General features: G+C 39.0%; 1 protein-coding gene across 1 annotated transcript in view; it reads left to right on the top strand.

Annotated features, from left to right (window-relative positions):
• cpne9 (copine family member IX) overlaps positions 1-11,859 on the top strand; it is an 81,453-nt gene extending 69,594 nt beyond the window's left edge. Inside the window, exons 17-20 of the mRNA XM_072367140.1 lie at positions 3,097-3,199; positions 4,696-4,753; positions 6,884-6,957; positions 10,954-11,859. Coding sequence (XP_072223241.1) covers positions 3,097-3,199; positions 4,696-4,753; positions 6,884-6,957; positions 10,954-11,136 — 418 coding nt within the window. The 3' untranslated portion in view covers positions 11,137-11,859. The remainder of the gene's footprint in view (positions 1-3,096; positions 3,200-4,695; positions 4,754-6,883; positions 6,958-10,953) is intronic.
• Positions 11,860-17,531: the final 5,672 nt, after the last annotated feature.

Below are 17,531 nucleotides of genomic sequence, written 5' to 3'. Positions count from 1 at the left end.
GCCAACTTATTGTGAACATTCATCAGCAGTAGTTTCACACCTATTTGTGATAGTCTGCTTGAGTGGATCTGTTGGATTACATGTTTAGCTGTTGTTTCCTTTATTGATAAAATCCCCCAAATGGCAGCAGACTGATATTTTACATGGTGAGGCCAAACGTGGAGCTCTAGATGTCTGTCAAAGACTAAATTTGATACGAGGACAAAACATTTAATCCAGATTTACTCTGATGTTATGTTGTGGAGACACCAGTGGCTTCAATAATCAGTCAAATAGAAGTTTGAGAGGTGTCTGGTTCAGTTTGGTTAGTTTCTAAGTAATCTCAGATCCAGATATGTTATTTTCAGGCCTAATTAGGTAACATGCATTTTAATGTAAGCATGAACAAAGTCTGATTTTCTTCAGGCGCACCAGCTTTCTCTGCATTACCGTTGGTTTACAATGACCCCTGCTGTTGCAGATGTCGAAATTATCCCTGCGTTCCAGGGAGACTGAGCCACAATTTGTATTCACAAACTGCGGTTCTGTCTCATAATCTAGACTCTTAGTGCAAATGCCAGTGTTACATTATGCAATCCTCACTTTCAGAGCTTGTTTGTTTTGTTACAGAATGTTTTAATTATTGATGGCCATAGAACTTTTACAGTGTCTAACAGGGTAAATGGTCAATTAAAAGAAGGAATAAGACTGCTATCGCATGTTTTTCAAAGTTTTGGATGAGAAAAATATGCATTAGTTTGGCTGTTGGACCAGAAAAAAACATAGTCCATGTGCCGCTGCATTGAGTAATCAGCTTTTGATCCTTTACTGTGTTCACACCACTGTGTCGGCCAGCAAAACGCATAGATGTGGCACAGACATCAGAGGGAAACAAAAACTGAAGAATAAACAGCCGCTACCACACAGACATGCACACATTTAACACTGCGCACACACATACATACATACATAAAGTATGTTATATTATTTGTTTTCCTCATCAAACTCTGCAAAAAGAACAGAAATCATTGGAAAACTGAGGAACAGTGCATTATTTCTTTTTGTACATTCTTCCTTTATTTGATTTCTTTATTTTTTTCTGTTATATTTGATCAGTTGTTTTCTCTGTTTAAGGGTAAAGGCCCTGTTGTGGGAGTTGTCCTTCTAACAGGAGTGTTTTCCATATTCTGTAAAAAAAAAAAAAAATCCAAATTTATTGGGAAGTTAAAGTCATATACCTTTTCTCTTCATTCACTTCATGTAAATATCAGTAACATTGGAAAACCTGACGTGATTTACCTGCCACGTTTGAAGCAAGGTCAAACCTAACATTGGTGTTTTGATATCAACACATTCTGCTCTTCCAGTTCACTTCCTGAATATCGTCTTTAACTTTCTTGATATAGACTCAAAAAGGAAAGAGATTCAACCTTTATTTGCTACAAGTCCTCCAACTGAAATGGTCATGCGTCGTTTTTTCACAACCTTTGATGCAACTCACGATTCCGTCTCATAAATTAACGTCCCGACAAGCTCCACGAGGGAAATATGCTTCAAATAAGCATTTCCACATCAAACATTATCAACTCTTTATTTGCAGAAGCCGCAAAGTCCACAAGGAGGAAGAGAGAGCTAAACAAAGCTCTTGTGTGATGTGAGATCAAGACCAACAAACCCTCTGTCAAGGGCACTTTTCACACTTTTCACACTTCATGGCCGGGTTTAGAGAAAAACATTACCTCGGTACAATATCAAAACTATCATAGTTTAAGCTAAAATACAATATTTTTACAATGCAACAGGTTGTCATAGTTACACAAACATTTGTCAATTCCTGGTTGTGTTTTGGCGATAACAACACTTGATCAGGGTTGAAAAGTGATCATGGTAGGAGCTAAAATATGTTCTTTTTACAGCTCAATGAGGATGTCATGGACGGAAAAGTTGTTCAGCGCATGGAAATTGTTAACTTCAAATTCTTGATTGTCTCTGAAACATAAATGTGATGGACTAAAGCATGGTATGAATAAATTTAGCATGCCAAGGATTAGAAGATCCTCAGGAAGTGGTTGTGTTCATGTGTTACACCCTTATTTCAAGGCTTTGGCTCAAAGAGGATCAAATCTTTGCTCACCCAATTATTCTTAAAACAGCCTTAAGGGCCGTTCACACCAAGAACAGTAACGGTGTGAGCGTCCACACTGCTGAGCGATAATGTTAGGCCAAGCACGTGCTGCACCCTCCGGCTGCACCCAGGTGCCAAAATGGCTTAAGAGGACCCTCTGCTGTTCTATGCCGTGCAGGAGAAAGAAAATCTGTAGGAAGCAGGTTCATGAAACTTTACCACTTTGTTATGAGAGCCATCTTTTGAGAGCCAAGTTTTATTCAGACTTTGTATTAGTTAATGTCAGTTTGATTTCCTGGCAGTCTTCAAAAAGGACATTAGCAAAGTACAAATTTGAGAGATGCCATCAGCACCAAAGACTGTGATTTGATGCCTTTCTAATGTTCAGTTTTCACCAATTCACTGAGCAATAATAGATGGTTGACTTCAGAGGATATTGACAAACTTGATATTAATAAACTGTATAGTTTACTATAAAGGAAATGAATGATAAGAAAATTGAATTGATATCTTTTAGTACCTTGGGGGAGAGTGTGAGAACCCGGCTGTATTTTGATTGGCTGTCAGTTGTTTTTTTTTTGTTTGTTTTTTTTATCATTCATCAAATGGCTCTGAAATGAATTCCAGCGGCGTCATTTGTCTCTGTCATTGTTGTTATATTTGCAGTGTGTACGTCGCCTTCCTCTGGAATTGGAACAGTATTTACAACCAACGTTTTAGTATTTATCCTTATTGTTATTGCTCTTGGTGTTTGCAGTTTTTGTAAGAGCAGTTTTATTTAAACTCTCAAATTGTTCTGTAACATTAATATTAGTAGAGGTCCAGAATTGCTTTGGCTTTTTACTTTTTTGTGAAAGCTTGATTCAACCTGATATGTTCCTGTCCAGAGTGCAGACATGTGTTCTTTGTGTTTTCTGTGCACCAGCAGAATGTCAGCTTTAAATGCTGTGTGTGTGTGTGTGTGTGTGTGTGTGTGTGTGCACATTCCCCAGCTGTGCAGCAGAGATTACAGATGGCTCTCAGTACTTTGTCCTGTTGATGATCACAGATGGAGTGATATCTGACATGGTCCAGACCAAAGAGGCTGTGGTCAATGTGAGTAAACAAACGCGCACTCACACACACTGATGAGTGTTACTGATGTGTGTCTCAGCATCCTCACCTCTCGTGTGTGTGTGTGTGGGACGACTGAGAAACTGCAGAACATTTTCCAATAACGCAGTTTTTATGATTTAGACAACATTTAAGTGTCAGCCAGCGAACAGGAGGTGTAAACTAAACCTCAGATAATTGCTTTAAAAGCTCCATATGCCTCTATGCCAACTTTTGATTGTGTGTCAAGGAAATATAAAGGTAAATGTTGACATCTGAATGTTGCCTGAAGTAAGGCTGCTTACTGTTTTTTTCCATATTCTCCAGAAGTACTGCATGAGACTGCAAATGTTCACTTCAGACATGCTGAGTATTGTGCAGACTTTAGCTTCGTGTAACTTTGTGTGTGAAAACAGAAGTAATTCTCAGGAGTCATGGCCGGCATGGGTATTGTTGGCAGTTTCTGCTGCATAATTTATTCTGTTTGCACGTATTTGGTGTTCCACCACTTTCATAGAAATTTCAGATATATCTTATATTGGTACAGGTAAGTCGATAACCTTAGCTGCTAATCGATGTCCTGCTAATAAGTAGCTGCGATTTCTGCATCATACTTTTTGTAAATGTACTGCTCCACTTAGGCACAGCATGGGTGTATTTATAGTACTGAAAAACGACTTCTCACTGGCCGGATCGTCATCGAGTGGTGAAGCATGTTTGAAGCAGCTTTTGGAAATATTGCTTCATGAAAAAAGTGCATTCGTTTTGTTCCCATTAACTGATTCGAAGCAAATCATCAAGGCTGCATAATGATGTCAGCAGGTGATGGTTTAGGCTGATTAATAAACGGAGAAGAAATAGCTAACCCAAAACAAACCTTAGAAGATGTCACAAACAAAATCTCTTGCCTTTGTGAACAATGAACAGTGTTTTTCTGGATTTTTTTTTCCCACAATATTTGTGTTTATACGTTCATGTCAGTGGCCACATTTCTTGTTTGCAGCGCTTTTGATGCTTGCGTGAGGGCTTCTTGTCAGTTTTCAACACTCCCCAGTGATGACTGCATCTACTTGTATCCCACATTTAGCCCTCAACATGTCCAGTTAAATTTAAACTTTTAGCACAAGCAGTTTAGTCCTTATCGCTTAATTCATACATCACAAAAACAAATGTAAATATGTAAGATGCTCGAATGAAGTCTGTAAGATGTTGAAATCATAGAGAGCACCAAACTGGATTTCAGTACTGACCTGAGTACTGAGGGCAGTTGAAGAAGAGAATGTGAAGAATTTGTAATCATTTGTCATGATGTAAGATGCACAAAAAAGCTATTTCAAGGCAGTCTGGTCCCAATTCTCTGGACAGTTTCAGAAATAATGGCTGAAAATGGGTATAATCAGTCTGTTTATTTAACTCTTTGACAAGTCTCATGGAATCCTGCTTCTTTGTGATCTACTGAATCTGATTGAGCATCATCTTTGTTTTTGTCCTCTGAACAGGCAGCATCACTTCCTCTGTCAATTATCATCGTAGGTGTTGGGCCTGCTGAGTTTGATGGTGAGTGTTATAGTTCTTTTCAGCCTGAGTAAACGTCAAGAGAAGACCAAGGCTGCAATCAGTGACATTTTGTTTACAGGTGAAAAAGAAAAAAAAAACAAGTTTAACAAAAAACACCATTAATGGTTTCACCAAAATATCCTAAAAACGCAAAAGGTGTAAATTGGTATTAGTAGAAAATTTAATGTATGAATAAAAGCAAAAGTTAAAAGGTGATCAGATGGTCAAGTGGTTAGGGTGCATATAACACATGTGCATTTACCCAAGTTGAGTCTGTGTTTAGACTCTTAGCCGTCTGGACCTTTGCCTCATTCAAAATAATATGAAGCCTTCATAACTGGCGTTAATATTTCAGTCGTCTTCGATTGGTGTTCTTTTGGTTGTTTTTAACCTATTTACAGCACCTGCCTGGAACATTAGCACCACCTGCTGTTTCTGGACAAACCAACTGTTAAATTTTCACGTAACTACAGCGAAGGGAGTATTTTTGAGCATTTTTCTGAGCAGATTTTCAAAAAGCTTTATTGAATTTTTGGAGGTATTTACCATATAATGAAAAGTCTCTTTAAAGTTCCAGTATATAACATTGTGCTTCAGCCAGTACCAGAGATTCCAGCCCACATAACACACCTGGGATTTCAGTTTAGCATATTCTGAATAATCACAGATATGTTGAAAAGTGATTGCTACAAACTGTAAGAAAACTAGCTTGTTAGATAGCTAGCATGGTAATGGTACATTGCATTGCCTAATGTGGTTAACAGTTACTCTGAGACTCAGTTGCTAATGTTAGCTTAAACATATCTAGAGTCAGCTTCCACATAGAGAAATACAATTGGAAGAATCCAGCATTAACCACAGTTATACACATAGCCGAGCTGAAGTCAATTGATTTTTTTTTTTTTTTGTTCTTTCAAAACAACAACTTGGACCTTACTGCGGTACAACCAAAAATAAAATCGGCATTAATCATTAAATTGACAGTAAAAGCAGTAGATTTTACTGCTTTCACTGTCAATTTAATGATTAAACTTAAAAAAGACAAACTTCACACAAATTTTTAAATCTGTTGTAGACTCATCTGGAAGCCAGTGCAATGAAGAGAGAAGGCAGAGAAGAAGTGCGATTTAGATAAATTTAAAATGTGTTTAATTCAGTTCAGCAGTTTTGACTTTGCAAACAAAGGGAAGAATTGAATGCTGACCTTGACTTTTACCTAAATTGATACTCAAAAAGGAAACCATCACAGCAGCTATATCGTAACAGGTTCTTTATGTTCGCCAGTGCTCCAACCCCCTGGAAAAACTGTTGAGGAAAGTCAGTGAAGTCAAGTGTGCGAGCATCTCACAGCCTGAAAATCAATGAATTACTTCACAGTTGGGACTATTTGTGTGTGAGTGTGCACAATCTGTTCCTGCTCAGCAGGGTGAAACAACTTAAAACTTCATCATTGTTTTGGATGGCCTATCATTTTCTACTTGTTTAAGCAATCAAAGGGTGGACGGGCTGTGAAAGCACTGAGGCATGTCTGAAGGTCACAGGGTCAAACGGCCATAGCAGCTTAAAGTTTGTGTATGCCTCTTATTGCTCAGCCTAATTGTTCTGCCTCGAGTCTGTGCTCAGCTATTTTTTTTTTTTTAACAGAATTTCATGCTCTGAGCATGTCACTTTCTACTGTTTGTCCCTTTGATATTTTCTAACTGTGTGTGAGTCCTTCTGCTGCCTCAGCTTCAGACAGTGTGCAGCCATCTTTTTATGATAGCACCTTACATCCTGGTCGGTTTGTGCCTTTTGTCCAGGGCATGATTAACATCGCTGTGCAGATGCTGTTTAAAGGCACTTATTTTTAAATTTGAACCAATTGTGTGAAAGCTCTTCTGTAGCTACACTTTCCCCCATGATTGGTCATAATCATTTTATCGTTCTGACGAGCTTGTTTGAAGAATTAGATTTTTATTGTGCATAACCTGTTCTAACTGTGCAGAGTGCTAGCTCTTGGCCCCCTTATTGTGTTCCACTTAAGCACTTATGACATGAATTTACTGCTCAACATTTTGTAGCTTTGTTATATTCTCCCCTAGTGGTTCTAGCATTGAGTCAATTTCCCTTTGCCGCTTTCTGTCCTTTTAGCGATGGAGGAGCTGGATGGAGACGAGGTGAGAGTATCCTCCCGAGGACGTCTTGCTGAGAGAGACATTGTTCAGGTACTCATCATGTTTCTATTTAAATGTGCAGGTTAGATTTGTGCACTTTTCTGTGAACAGCATCAGCATGGGGGATATATACCCAGAGGAAGATGGCTCACATTTACAACACACACTCAAACTGACACTGGAGACCTCCTCTATGGAGGGAAATTGAGCAGGCGTACTACAGTCTGCAATGCCATGTTTCTGGTTTTGATTCCATCCCTCCAAAATAGAATAAGCAGCCCAATTATTTAACGTTCTTCGCTCATAATTACACACATAAATAACAACAGCCGGCGAGAGAATACAAATCTCTCCTGGGACATTTTAGGCTCTCATGTGTCAAAACTTAAAATAAAGGAGAAATGTACTATAAACTGCTGCTGTTAAGTTTATCTGGAGTCAGCTCAAGGATCAGAAACATATTCCAGTTCATCTCATGGTATGTTTCAACATTTGTAGCATTGTTATTTGTATTTGCACGGATAGCGGAGTATCTATACAGGCTGCTGTAGGCCCACGGCGTTTTGTTTTCAGCATGCTCAGTTCTTGGCTCCTTCAGCTTACATATTTTTACACTCAGCTGTTATTTCATATTCCACACCTGTATATTCAAATGTTTTTTAAAGTGTAACGTAAAGCTGTTATTTCAGCAAATTGAGTTACACATCCAGGGAACTGTGCAGGTATTCAAATAACTTTGCTGCTCCGCACAGCTGTAGCTGAAGCTTATTGTCTGCAAATATTTATTTGTGTGTTATTTCAAGATAACAAAGCTAATTTTCACACTACGTTAATTTATCTGATTATCTTGAGAAATCTGCCTTTTGTTTTCTCAACATAACATTGTTACCTGTTATCATGAGAAAACAAGCTTTGGTTTCTCGATCACAACATGATTGTGAGCTAAAAAAATTGTGTAAGCACCTAATTTCCTTGTTCATTATGTCATTATTGTCATAACAGATGGGGAGGATCTACAACATTAAATCAAAGTGTGCGTGTGTACTTCTGTTGGATGCACTGAGTTTAGATCAGATAAGATTTAAATGTTTTCTTTTGAGCACAAACAGTGATGTCTGTGGGCATGAATTTTAACCAACTCAGTTACGCTTTAGCCAGTAGCTGCAGTGTTTATGACTGAGCTTTTTTTTTTGCTTTTTTGGATAGAAATTAAACAAGATAATGCAAAGAAAAACTTGGGTTTTTTAAAAGTTTGCATTTTAACTAAGAAACTGAAAAGCACACCAACTTCTGATCTCAGAAATGACTCCCGATGCCACTGCAGTGTTAAGCATTAGTGCCAGGTTTCTGTTTCCGTTGGATTGACAACTTTACAGATCACGAGCTTCCACTGAACTTACTTCAGTTACAATACAGTGACAAGTAGCTTCAAGTGTGGTTTGCTGCTTTTGTTGTTGGTGTAGCTCAGCTTGTTACGTTTCCTTGGTTTTGTAAAAATTATTTAAATATAGACTAAATGGCAAAAGAACTTCATGTCATGTAATTCTCTTTTAAAGTCTTATTTGCAGTTTAAGAAAATGCCTGTTAGTTCCATCATCTGAAATGATTACATTTGTGTTAGCTACAGTGTTTAGGGGCTCGTCACAGAGATGTCACATGAATATTTCCTGCCATTTTCTTTTCTAAATCTAAATGTTTACTCCTGCTTTTAATCTGTTACAAACAAAAATTGCTCTCAAGCACATAAAAGTTTGTGTTTGTACTATAACTGTCACGAAACTATAATAAAGTGATAACCCTTGAAGCGAGTAAAGGAATGTCCTCTGGGCAGGACATTTTCCTCCATTATCATTTCTAAACTTGACAAAGAGTTCGGCTTTTTAATGGGAAAGAAAAAAAACTGTTTTGCAGTGAGTTTTATCAAGCGCATGCCGTAACCCCTGCAGAGCGATAAAACCACATCTGGCAGAAGTCATTTCAGAGAGCCTTTAAGAGATATGAGAACATAAATAGGAAGCAAATACAATGGCTCACGATAATGAACTATTGAATATTTGGATAGGAGGGAAGACTGGCCTGTCAGCCAGCAGAGAGTCGGGTATGATGATAAATGAGCACTTACAATGATAAATGTATGGTGTCCAGATAGCGAGAGGAGGAATACTAGGGTTTAACATATTAAAGCATAACATTATCACAGCAGCAGTAGTTGTTTTATTGTTTGAGTAAAAGAATTTGGTTCTTATTTTGACATAAATGTCATAGTTTGTGGCCCAAAGTAGAGGCAATTCCTTATATTTCCATACTTTTGTCAGTGAACACAAAGAAATGAAGACTTTTGTAAACCATCATTATCAAGAAATTGCATTTATGGGAATGAAACTGTCCCCACTAAAACTTGATAAGGAAAATAATATATACAAAAAGCTGTATTGATTTTTTTTCGTCTTTTTTAAGGTCCGGTTTCTTTCTAACATTGGTAATCACATCTGTCTTTAACACTGAGGCAGTCATTCATACAGGATGTTTACACTGGCAGGAGAAGAAAAAAAGCAAACTCGATGCACATGTCAGGCCTTACACCACAAGTTTACCCTCAAACTGACGAGAAGTTGACAGGTTTGGTAGGAAGTGTGGATTAAATGTGATGATGTTCTCATGCGGACAGTCAGCACTTGTAGTTATCTTGACAGAAACAGTCATTTTCAACATTTTAAGAATAATAATCACAAGTTGAGTGTAGAGTGGTTTGATAATGGGATGATTTTGATATTTAGCCACTTTCAGACACGTCTCATCTGCATCTGTGTATATCTGTGCAAAACACTCTTTCATGAAAGCCTCAGTAACAGTTGGAACAGGACAGCTGACTGTATGCTGCTGCTGCTGCATCATAAAGGCCAAAGCAACACGTCAACCCAGAGGAACACTGGTTCTGCCTCCTTAAGAGCATTGTGTGCCCCACGTTTCAGAGCTGAAACGTAAGTGGAATGATGAGCAGACTGAATAATTTAGCACCAGTTTAGGTCCGATACTAAAACCGTTCAGATATTGGAGCATACTGCATCTCTCAGGTCTGAAGACTCTTTGCTCTTCAAAAATAAGTGAAAACATGCCAAATGAGATGTGTGTTCAAAACCTTTTGTACTGTACGGGCAAGCAGATGCCAAAGTGAGGTCACTCCTGGTTTTACAATTTTGTCCCTTTTCAACAGTTCACATTCATGCGCAGATATCTGTTTAAGGAGATCAGAAATGGCATTTTCTTATTAAATCACTGATGTAATTAAAAGGAGAAATGTTCTCATCCAACAAACATTACATTTTGGAAGGAAAGTATTTTTATTCTCTTGGTAGACCAGTCTGTAAAATGAAGGTCTCAGATTCCTCAAAGTCTCAACATTGAAAAATGAACAAAAACTCCTCATCTCTGCTTGAGGCTACATTAGCTCCTGCTAACATAGCGCACAGTTGATCGGTGAATGAATTGTCAGATGCTGATTTGGACTGCAACAGATTAATTTGACATGGAACAAGAATCTGTGAAGAGGGCAAGACAATATATTTTAATATATTTTTTGCTGCATTCTTTCAAAGATGGAAAATTTTAATTTGAATGTCAGTCAAAACACAAAATAGTTTAGTCTTCTCTCACATCTTGTGCTCAGTTGGAATCTTATTAGATTTATAAATGGATTAAAACAGATGTTGCATCTACGGAACGTATTATTCAGTCATTTTCTTCTCCCATTTTACTCAAAGAATAGCAGAAAAATCATTAAATAAGTCTGAAAACACTAAATGAGTTTGCTTTCTTTGAACAGAAAAAAGAACACGTATGATCACATTAAATAGGGCAGAAGTCTTTCCTTCTATCTTAAAGTTTGATGAGCTATCCCTAACCCACAAGCAGTGTCCCTAATACAACAACTGTCTTCAACAGGCATGCAGCCAGCTGTTGAATAAAATAATAGCGTAGAAAAGGACTGGATGCCATTCATCTGCTGATACATATATCCCACTTTAATATCTGTATCTCTGCTTCCAGTTTGTTCCATTCAGAGACTACATCGACAGATCTGGCAACCAGGTTCTCAGCATGGCCCGACTGGCTAAGGACGTCCTTGCCGAGATCCCCGACCAGCTGCTGTCATTCATGAAGAGCCGAGGAATTGAACCGCGACCGGCCCTCTCCTCCTCCCCGCTGCCAGAGCTTCTCCGCCACATGTGAACCCTGACATGCTCTCTGTCTGTCCACACCAACTTCCTTTTTCCCCATCTCCCCAGTTCCCCCTTTCTCCTTATCTTCACCCACCTTCCTTTACAATTATTTGTCACTTTATAGGAACAAAAGATTCGACCTGCTGCCTGCCCTTCATCCTCCCTTATCACCGGTGAGGCTAAACACACATCCCATCTAGCCAGCGGGCGCTCATCTCCGACTCACCTGCTGCTGTAACTCCTCTTTTCCTGTTGCTGTTATTACTTTTCAATTACAGTACGAAAGGGCAGTTAAAACGAACCCTCCCCTCTGACATTTGATCACTTCGAGATGACTTTTTGAATTAGTCTAGTAATTCCCCCTCAACACGTCTTCACCAGACACGTTTTGCACAAAAGGTTTTTACAATTATCTTCAGCCGATGTTGACATTCATCACATTTATCAGGGGTCCTATTAAGTGCACGATGTGGTATTTGATTGAAAATAAATTAATTCAAAGCCCCTCACGAACAATGTATGGCAACGTTTAGCAGGCGCTGGCGATGTCATAGGCCAGGTTCTGACAGTAACTGATGGCGTAATTGGTCGTCGCATGGACACGTTTTTTTACTCCTAAGCAATTAATTAAAATCATCCAAAATTATTCTTATGGAGGCAGCAGAATAGCGTTGGCAGATCCAGTGCTGGGGTTCAGATCACATGTTATCAGTTACAGACCGAGACACACACACACACACACACCTGTCTGCCACGCCACACCCACCCTCGCTTTGCCCAGCATGTGACGAGGCTGGGTGCAGATTCCCCCCCTGCTGTTAGAGAAATGCCAGTCTCTCCAGCTGCCCTGCAGAGAGGAGGAGGAGGGAGGAAGGAAGGAAAAGAGCCAGAAGCAGGGAGTAAAGGGAGGAGGGGCAGGGGCAAGAGAGAGGAGAAAAGAGACAGAGATGCTCAAGGACGCAGGGGGGGAGAAAGCATCAAGAGATTTGTTTTGTTTGATGATAGAAGGCAAAGAAAAAGAGGGAGAAGCAGGTGGCAGCATATGAAAGAAAAGGCTGCAGCTCAGTGCTGTTTTTAGCTTACTTTCAGAAGTTTTTTGTATGCATATTTTTAGAGGAAATTAATCTTAATAAGGGATAAATGCACATTCTGTGAAAAGCAATATACCTGACTCCCAGTGTAATGTTTGCCCTATGCATGTCCCTTTCTCTCCCCTGCCATTACTTGACATTTTATTTCCAGGCAGAGTGGAGCTCTGTGCAAAGTGGGTAAAGTCTGCCACCTAGTGCTCAACCTTTGTATAGCAGGGTGTCCTTAATATGCATGACTGCTGTTCGTTCCTATTTCAAACAATACGCATGCATGAGCACATGCAGCCAGTCTTATTATCATAACATAGAGCAGTGATTTCAGGCATCCGGACAAACAACAGAGAACCACGTGGAACAAAAAGAACTTCAAACTTCTATGTGAGATGTGTCAAGTGGTGGTTTAGAAGGGTCTTTTGCGTGCTGTGTGAGTATATTGACTTTTTCTAAACATGTTTCGTCATGTTTTTTGCATGTTGAAGAATTAATTTGTCAGTTTTAAAGTAGATGTTAGCCTCCTGAAAAAAGAGATGGAAATATGTCTCACAGTAATATGCATTTTTTTCCTCTGTTGCTGTATATTTTCATGTATGGATTTCAGAATTAAGTTGTCTGCTCCGTGTCTTGCAGAATCCTGTGAATCAACTCGTATTTTTGATATTTTGAAAGGGTCCTAAAAACTGAAATGTAAGGTTTCTGCAAAACACCAACGGAGTCTGAACATATTCTGCTGTGATTTCTGTCCGTCTTTGGCTCTATGAACATTTGGAAAAAAATGAGCTGAGCAAGGTTTCATTGTATAGACATTACAGTATGTGATAAAACATGTTTCTCACTCATTTGCTTAAACTAGAGCTACAAAAGCCTTTTGCATCTGTGTTTCTAATAACATCTATATTGTATGTTGAGGTTTTTTAGAATGTCCAATAAGCAGGATGTAGAAATTAGAAAATCTTAACTGTTTTGATATGATGTTTGAACATGTTAGCGTGTACTCATGTCTCCTGAATTTGATGAACTGCAGTGCAATATTCTCGTAAAACAACACAATCTGATTATTGTATGTAGTTGTGATTTATTTACAACGCCGCACAGCATGCTCCCAATGAGTTCCATCTTGAAATGGTTGATTCATCAAAGAGATTAAAAAGCTTAAATACATAATGGTGACATGTTTGCTTCATAACTGATTTTAAGTTTTTTAAGTTTAAGATTTTAAAATCTTTTCAGGTTCCTCAGTCGTGGCTTTAACTATCTACGCCAGAGAGGCCGACATGCACACCTTTAGTCCAGGACCACTTTTAAAGTTATCCACCAAAAAATATATAAATAATAGCTCTAAATGCAGACAATGCCACGATATGAACAACATTGGCTGAAAATTAGCTCATCTCTGGAGAAAGTTTAAGATGAAAATGCATCTACTGCCACCCACATCAACCTCCACAGCATCAATCAACACTGAAGTCATCTCCCAATACCTGAGGTGGCACATACACACCACACACCTCATCCTGCACCTGCAGCAGGTTTAACATCCCCACAAATCTCCCTGTTAAGTTCTGCACAGCATTAACCAAGCATGTACCACCATCACAGTGGTTTGGTTCTTCTACTTCATAGAGGAAGAGCAGCGTTCAACGACAACTGGTAAGCAATTATAACGGAGAGGGCATTGAACATTCATTCATCCATCCATTTTCTTCTGCTGGGCTAGATTTGCCCAGGAAGGAAATCTAGATGTTCCTCTCCCTACCAACATTCTTCAGCTCCTCCTGTGGGATTCTGAGGCATTTCCCAGGGCAGAGATACATAATCCCTCCACTGAAATGTGGGTCTGTTCCAGGGCCTCCTCCCAGTTGGTTGTGCCCAAAAATATCCAAAGGGAGGCAACCAGGAGGAATCCTAACCAGATGCCCGCACCATCCAAGCGGACTTTTTTCTTTAGAAAAGGGTCAGCGTCCCTTAGCCCTTATAACCCTAATCTCCCAATTAGCACAAACAGGATTGCTCCACTCAACTCCTCTATTTGTTTCTTAGTTCCTCCCACCAGAGATGCAATCAGAGGAGTCGAGAACGGACACAAGCAGAGACGAGTCGAGAGACATTTAACAACTTATGTGTCACAAAACTGCATCTAATCAGTATTTAGCTGCAACTTAACAGTTTATTTCTCTCAGATAAACATTAACCGTCTGTGACAAAGTAGAATTTTACAAGTGTAGGATTAATGATATGCCACGCCCCCCTCAATGACCATAGCTGCCCAAAAAATTATCTAATTGTCTAAAAAACTAACAATTAGAGACGAGGAGGCTGAAATAAGAGCAATGAGATGAGCCTCCACTGGTGTGGGAACTATCGCAATCATGCGACAAAACTTTACAGGTGAATGCATAAATAGTTGGTGAATTCAATAAAAGATTAGGTGTCTTTTTATGTAGACGATGAATGTTGCCCCATTCTTGTCTGATTCAGGATTCCAGCTGCTCGGCAGTCCTGGGTCTTCTTTGTTGTTTTTAGCATTTCAGCTGGTGAAAGCTAACTGCTTCAGTCAGTTATGATGTGTGAAAATGTGGATAGACTTTCCACCTCCATAGATGCTGCTTCTGCCCTCGTAATTTCCACTGTATTTTGTATTATTCTTGCAACTTCCTCTTTAAACTGCTTGAAATAAGTGAAATCTCTATGAGTTAGTCTCAGTAACCTGAGAGGATGATGATGCAGCACTTGCAGCTGATTCACTCTGTCACTTACTGCAGCCCTTGTAAGACCACGAGTAGGTGAGGATAAAAAAAAAAAACTAGTAAAAATTTACATATGGAGTGAAAAATATCAATAAAAAAAAAAATATTTTAACTGAAGACTTTATAAGACCTATGCACATGTTGGGGTCCTGGTCGCTTGGTTTCACTATTTTTCCTCACAAAGACTCCCCTGGATGCTACGTTTGCACAAAGGAACAGTCAGTCAACAGTCACACAATGTTACAGCCTATTAAACATAATGACTTAAAGAGGCAGAGGAGTAGCTCTGTCTGGATGTAAACATGTTATTTAAGGAGGTGTTTTGAAGCAGACAGGAGTCAAGGAGAGGAGGGAGGGAGGATGGTCTATTCAGGGAGACTGTGAGAAGCTCTAGTTGTTTAAACTAAGAGCAACATGACATCACAGAAAGTGATAGCTATTAACGTAGGTGCACTCACGTAGGTAGATGCAATATACGATTTCATTTTCAATTTGCCTCCAGCTCTTCACTCTGCTGCTGTTCTGGACAATAACAAGGAGATCCTGATGTCATTACAGTGTTCCTTCTTTTCCCTTTCTAAACATAATATTTTATGACCTTGTGGAAAGAAACAAGGAACAACATCTGGCAAAAAGGTGTGTTTTTTAAAGGGACTTGAACAAACCTGGTTTTGTGGGACTTTAGGTAATAGGTCAGAGAGGCTTAGCTCAGGGAAACTTTGGGCAAATATAAATGAGGCCTTCAAGCTGGAAAAAAGGGCAAGAATGAGGAGGCACTCTTGAAGTGTTCAGTGAACTGCTTTACTAGAGTTGGACAAACTACTGTGAGATTATGCGTAACACTCTAGAAATTGCTGTTAAGTACTGGTTGCAAACAAAGCAGTTAGATTGTTGAGTTTATTCCAAAGAGGTTTCCTCAAACATTAACTGGAACCAAGCTGAAATGTGGCTCAGTGAGAGTTTGTGTCCAGCTGCAAAAGTATAGGATGAGTGTGCTTAATTCACAGTGGCAGATTCTGGTGTACACTAACACTGAGTAAACAATCAAGGAGATGAAATCTTAAGACTCAGTAAAAGTACCAGTAGTGTTACCAATAAGAACAATGCAGCCTTTTTCTTTTTCCACTTACCTCACCACTGAGCTGCTGTATAACTGCTTGTTGTTGTTGTTATGCTGTCACAGCAGAGAGGTGCTGCAGCCATAAACCAAAAAGAAACATTGCCAAAGTCGGCACAGTCCCCAGCTCTGTAATGTCTCTGCTGTGGTGATGACTTAAATGCCTGTAAAGGTATATGCTGAAAAATGATCAGATAAGCTTTTTATATTTTTCAGCCCAGAGTTATGACCCAATGCCAAAAAAAGCAGAGATAAATAGAAAGAGAAATAGAAAAGCAAAATATAATGATTTTTATTCAAAGTAGAACATATGAACTGTATCAAATGTTGACAGTGAGCCATTTCACTATTTCGGGAAAATATGAAGTACTCTGGAATTATATGGCAGCAACACATCTCAAAAAAGTAGAGACAGGCTGGAAAAGTAAGTATTACTAAAAAGAAACAAGTGGACGAACGTGTTGCACCCAATTAGGTTCATTTGCAACAGTTCAGTAACATGACCAGATGTAAAAAGAGCACCTCAGAGAGGCAGAGTCTCTTAGATGTAAAGAAGGGAAGAGGTTCAGCGATCTATGTCAGTTAATTGTTGTGCAATTTCAGAATACTCTTTGTCAACGTAACACTGTGAGAACAGTGCCTATGGAACTGGCAAAATCTTCACATTGGGAAAGACATCGTCAATGCTAAAAGGCCACTTTAGATTTTAGAGCAATATTTGCTCCCAACCAGATATCTTTTTCAAGGAAGACATATTTCAACAAGACAACGCTAAAGGACAAACTGCATCTATTACTATAACATGCCTTTGTGGTAAAAGAGTCCGAATGTTGGACTGACCTGTCTGCAGTCCAGACCTTTCACCAACTGAAAACATTCAGAGCATCGTGAAACATGTCATACAACAAAGACATTAGAAGCTAAATCAGACAAGAATGGGACAAGATTCCTCTAACAAACGTCCGACAGCTGGTCTCCTCAGTTTGTCAACCTTTACAGATTGTTGTACACTAAATATAAAGCTACATTTGGCAGCAAATTAGCATAGCTTAGCTTACAGAATGAAGTTGGTGAGAAGCAGCTTATTTGGCTTAATTACTCAAAATGTAAACTATGAAGACATATTATATTCATGTTTGAACAGACCCTAAGAAGTCACTCGGTTTAGCTCTGACTGAAAATTCTAATGCTGGAGATGCAGATACAGTATTATGATCTGCCGCTACTTGTAAGTTAACAGCATATTTGAATGACTTTGCTCAATACTTTTTGTAGTTTTCCCTCATTTTGTTTACCTCCCTGTCCCCCTCAAACCTGATTATTCCCATGCATCTATCATGTCCTGCCTTTAAATGCCCAACAATACTTCTCTCTCTCATAAGTATCTCACAGTCTCTGTCTTTTCCTGCCACTGGAATCTGTGAATAGGCAGAGACATAATTTAAAACCATTA

This window comes from Leuresthes tenuis, unplaced genomic scaffold, assembly GCF_036924035.1.
Source record: "Leuresthes tenuis unplaced genomic scaffold, fLeuTen1.0.hap1 SCAF_16, whole genome shotgun sequence".
In the NCBI taxonomy this organism is placed as follows: Eukaryota; Metazoa; Chordata; class Actinopteri; order Atheriniformes; family Atherinopsidae; genus Leuresthes; species Leuresthes tenuis.
The sequence above is the reverse complement of the archived record's forward strand: the minus strand, read 5'-3'. Positions and strand labels throughout refer to the sequence as shown.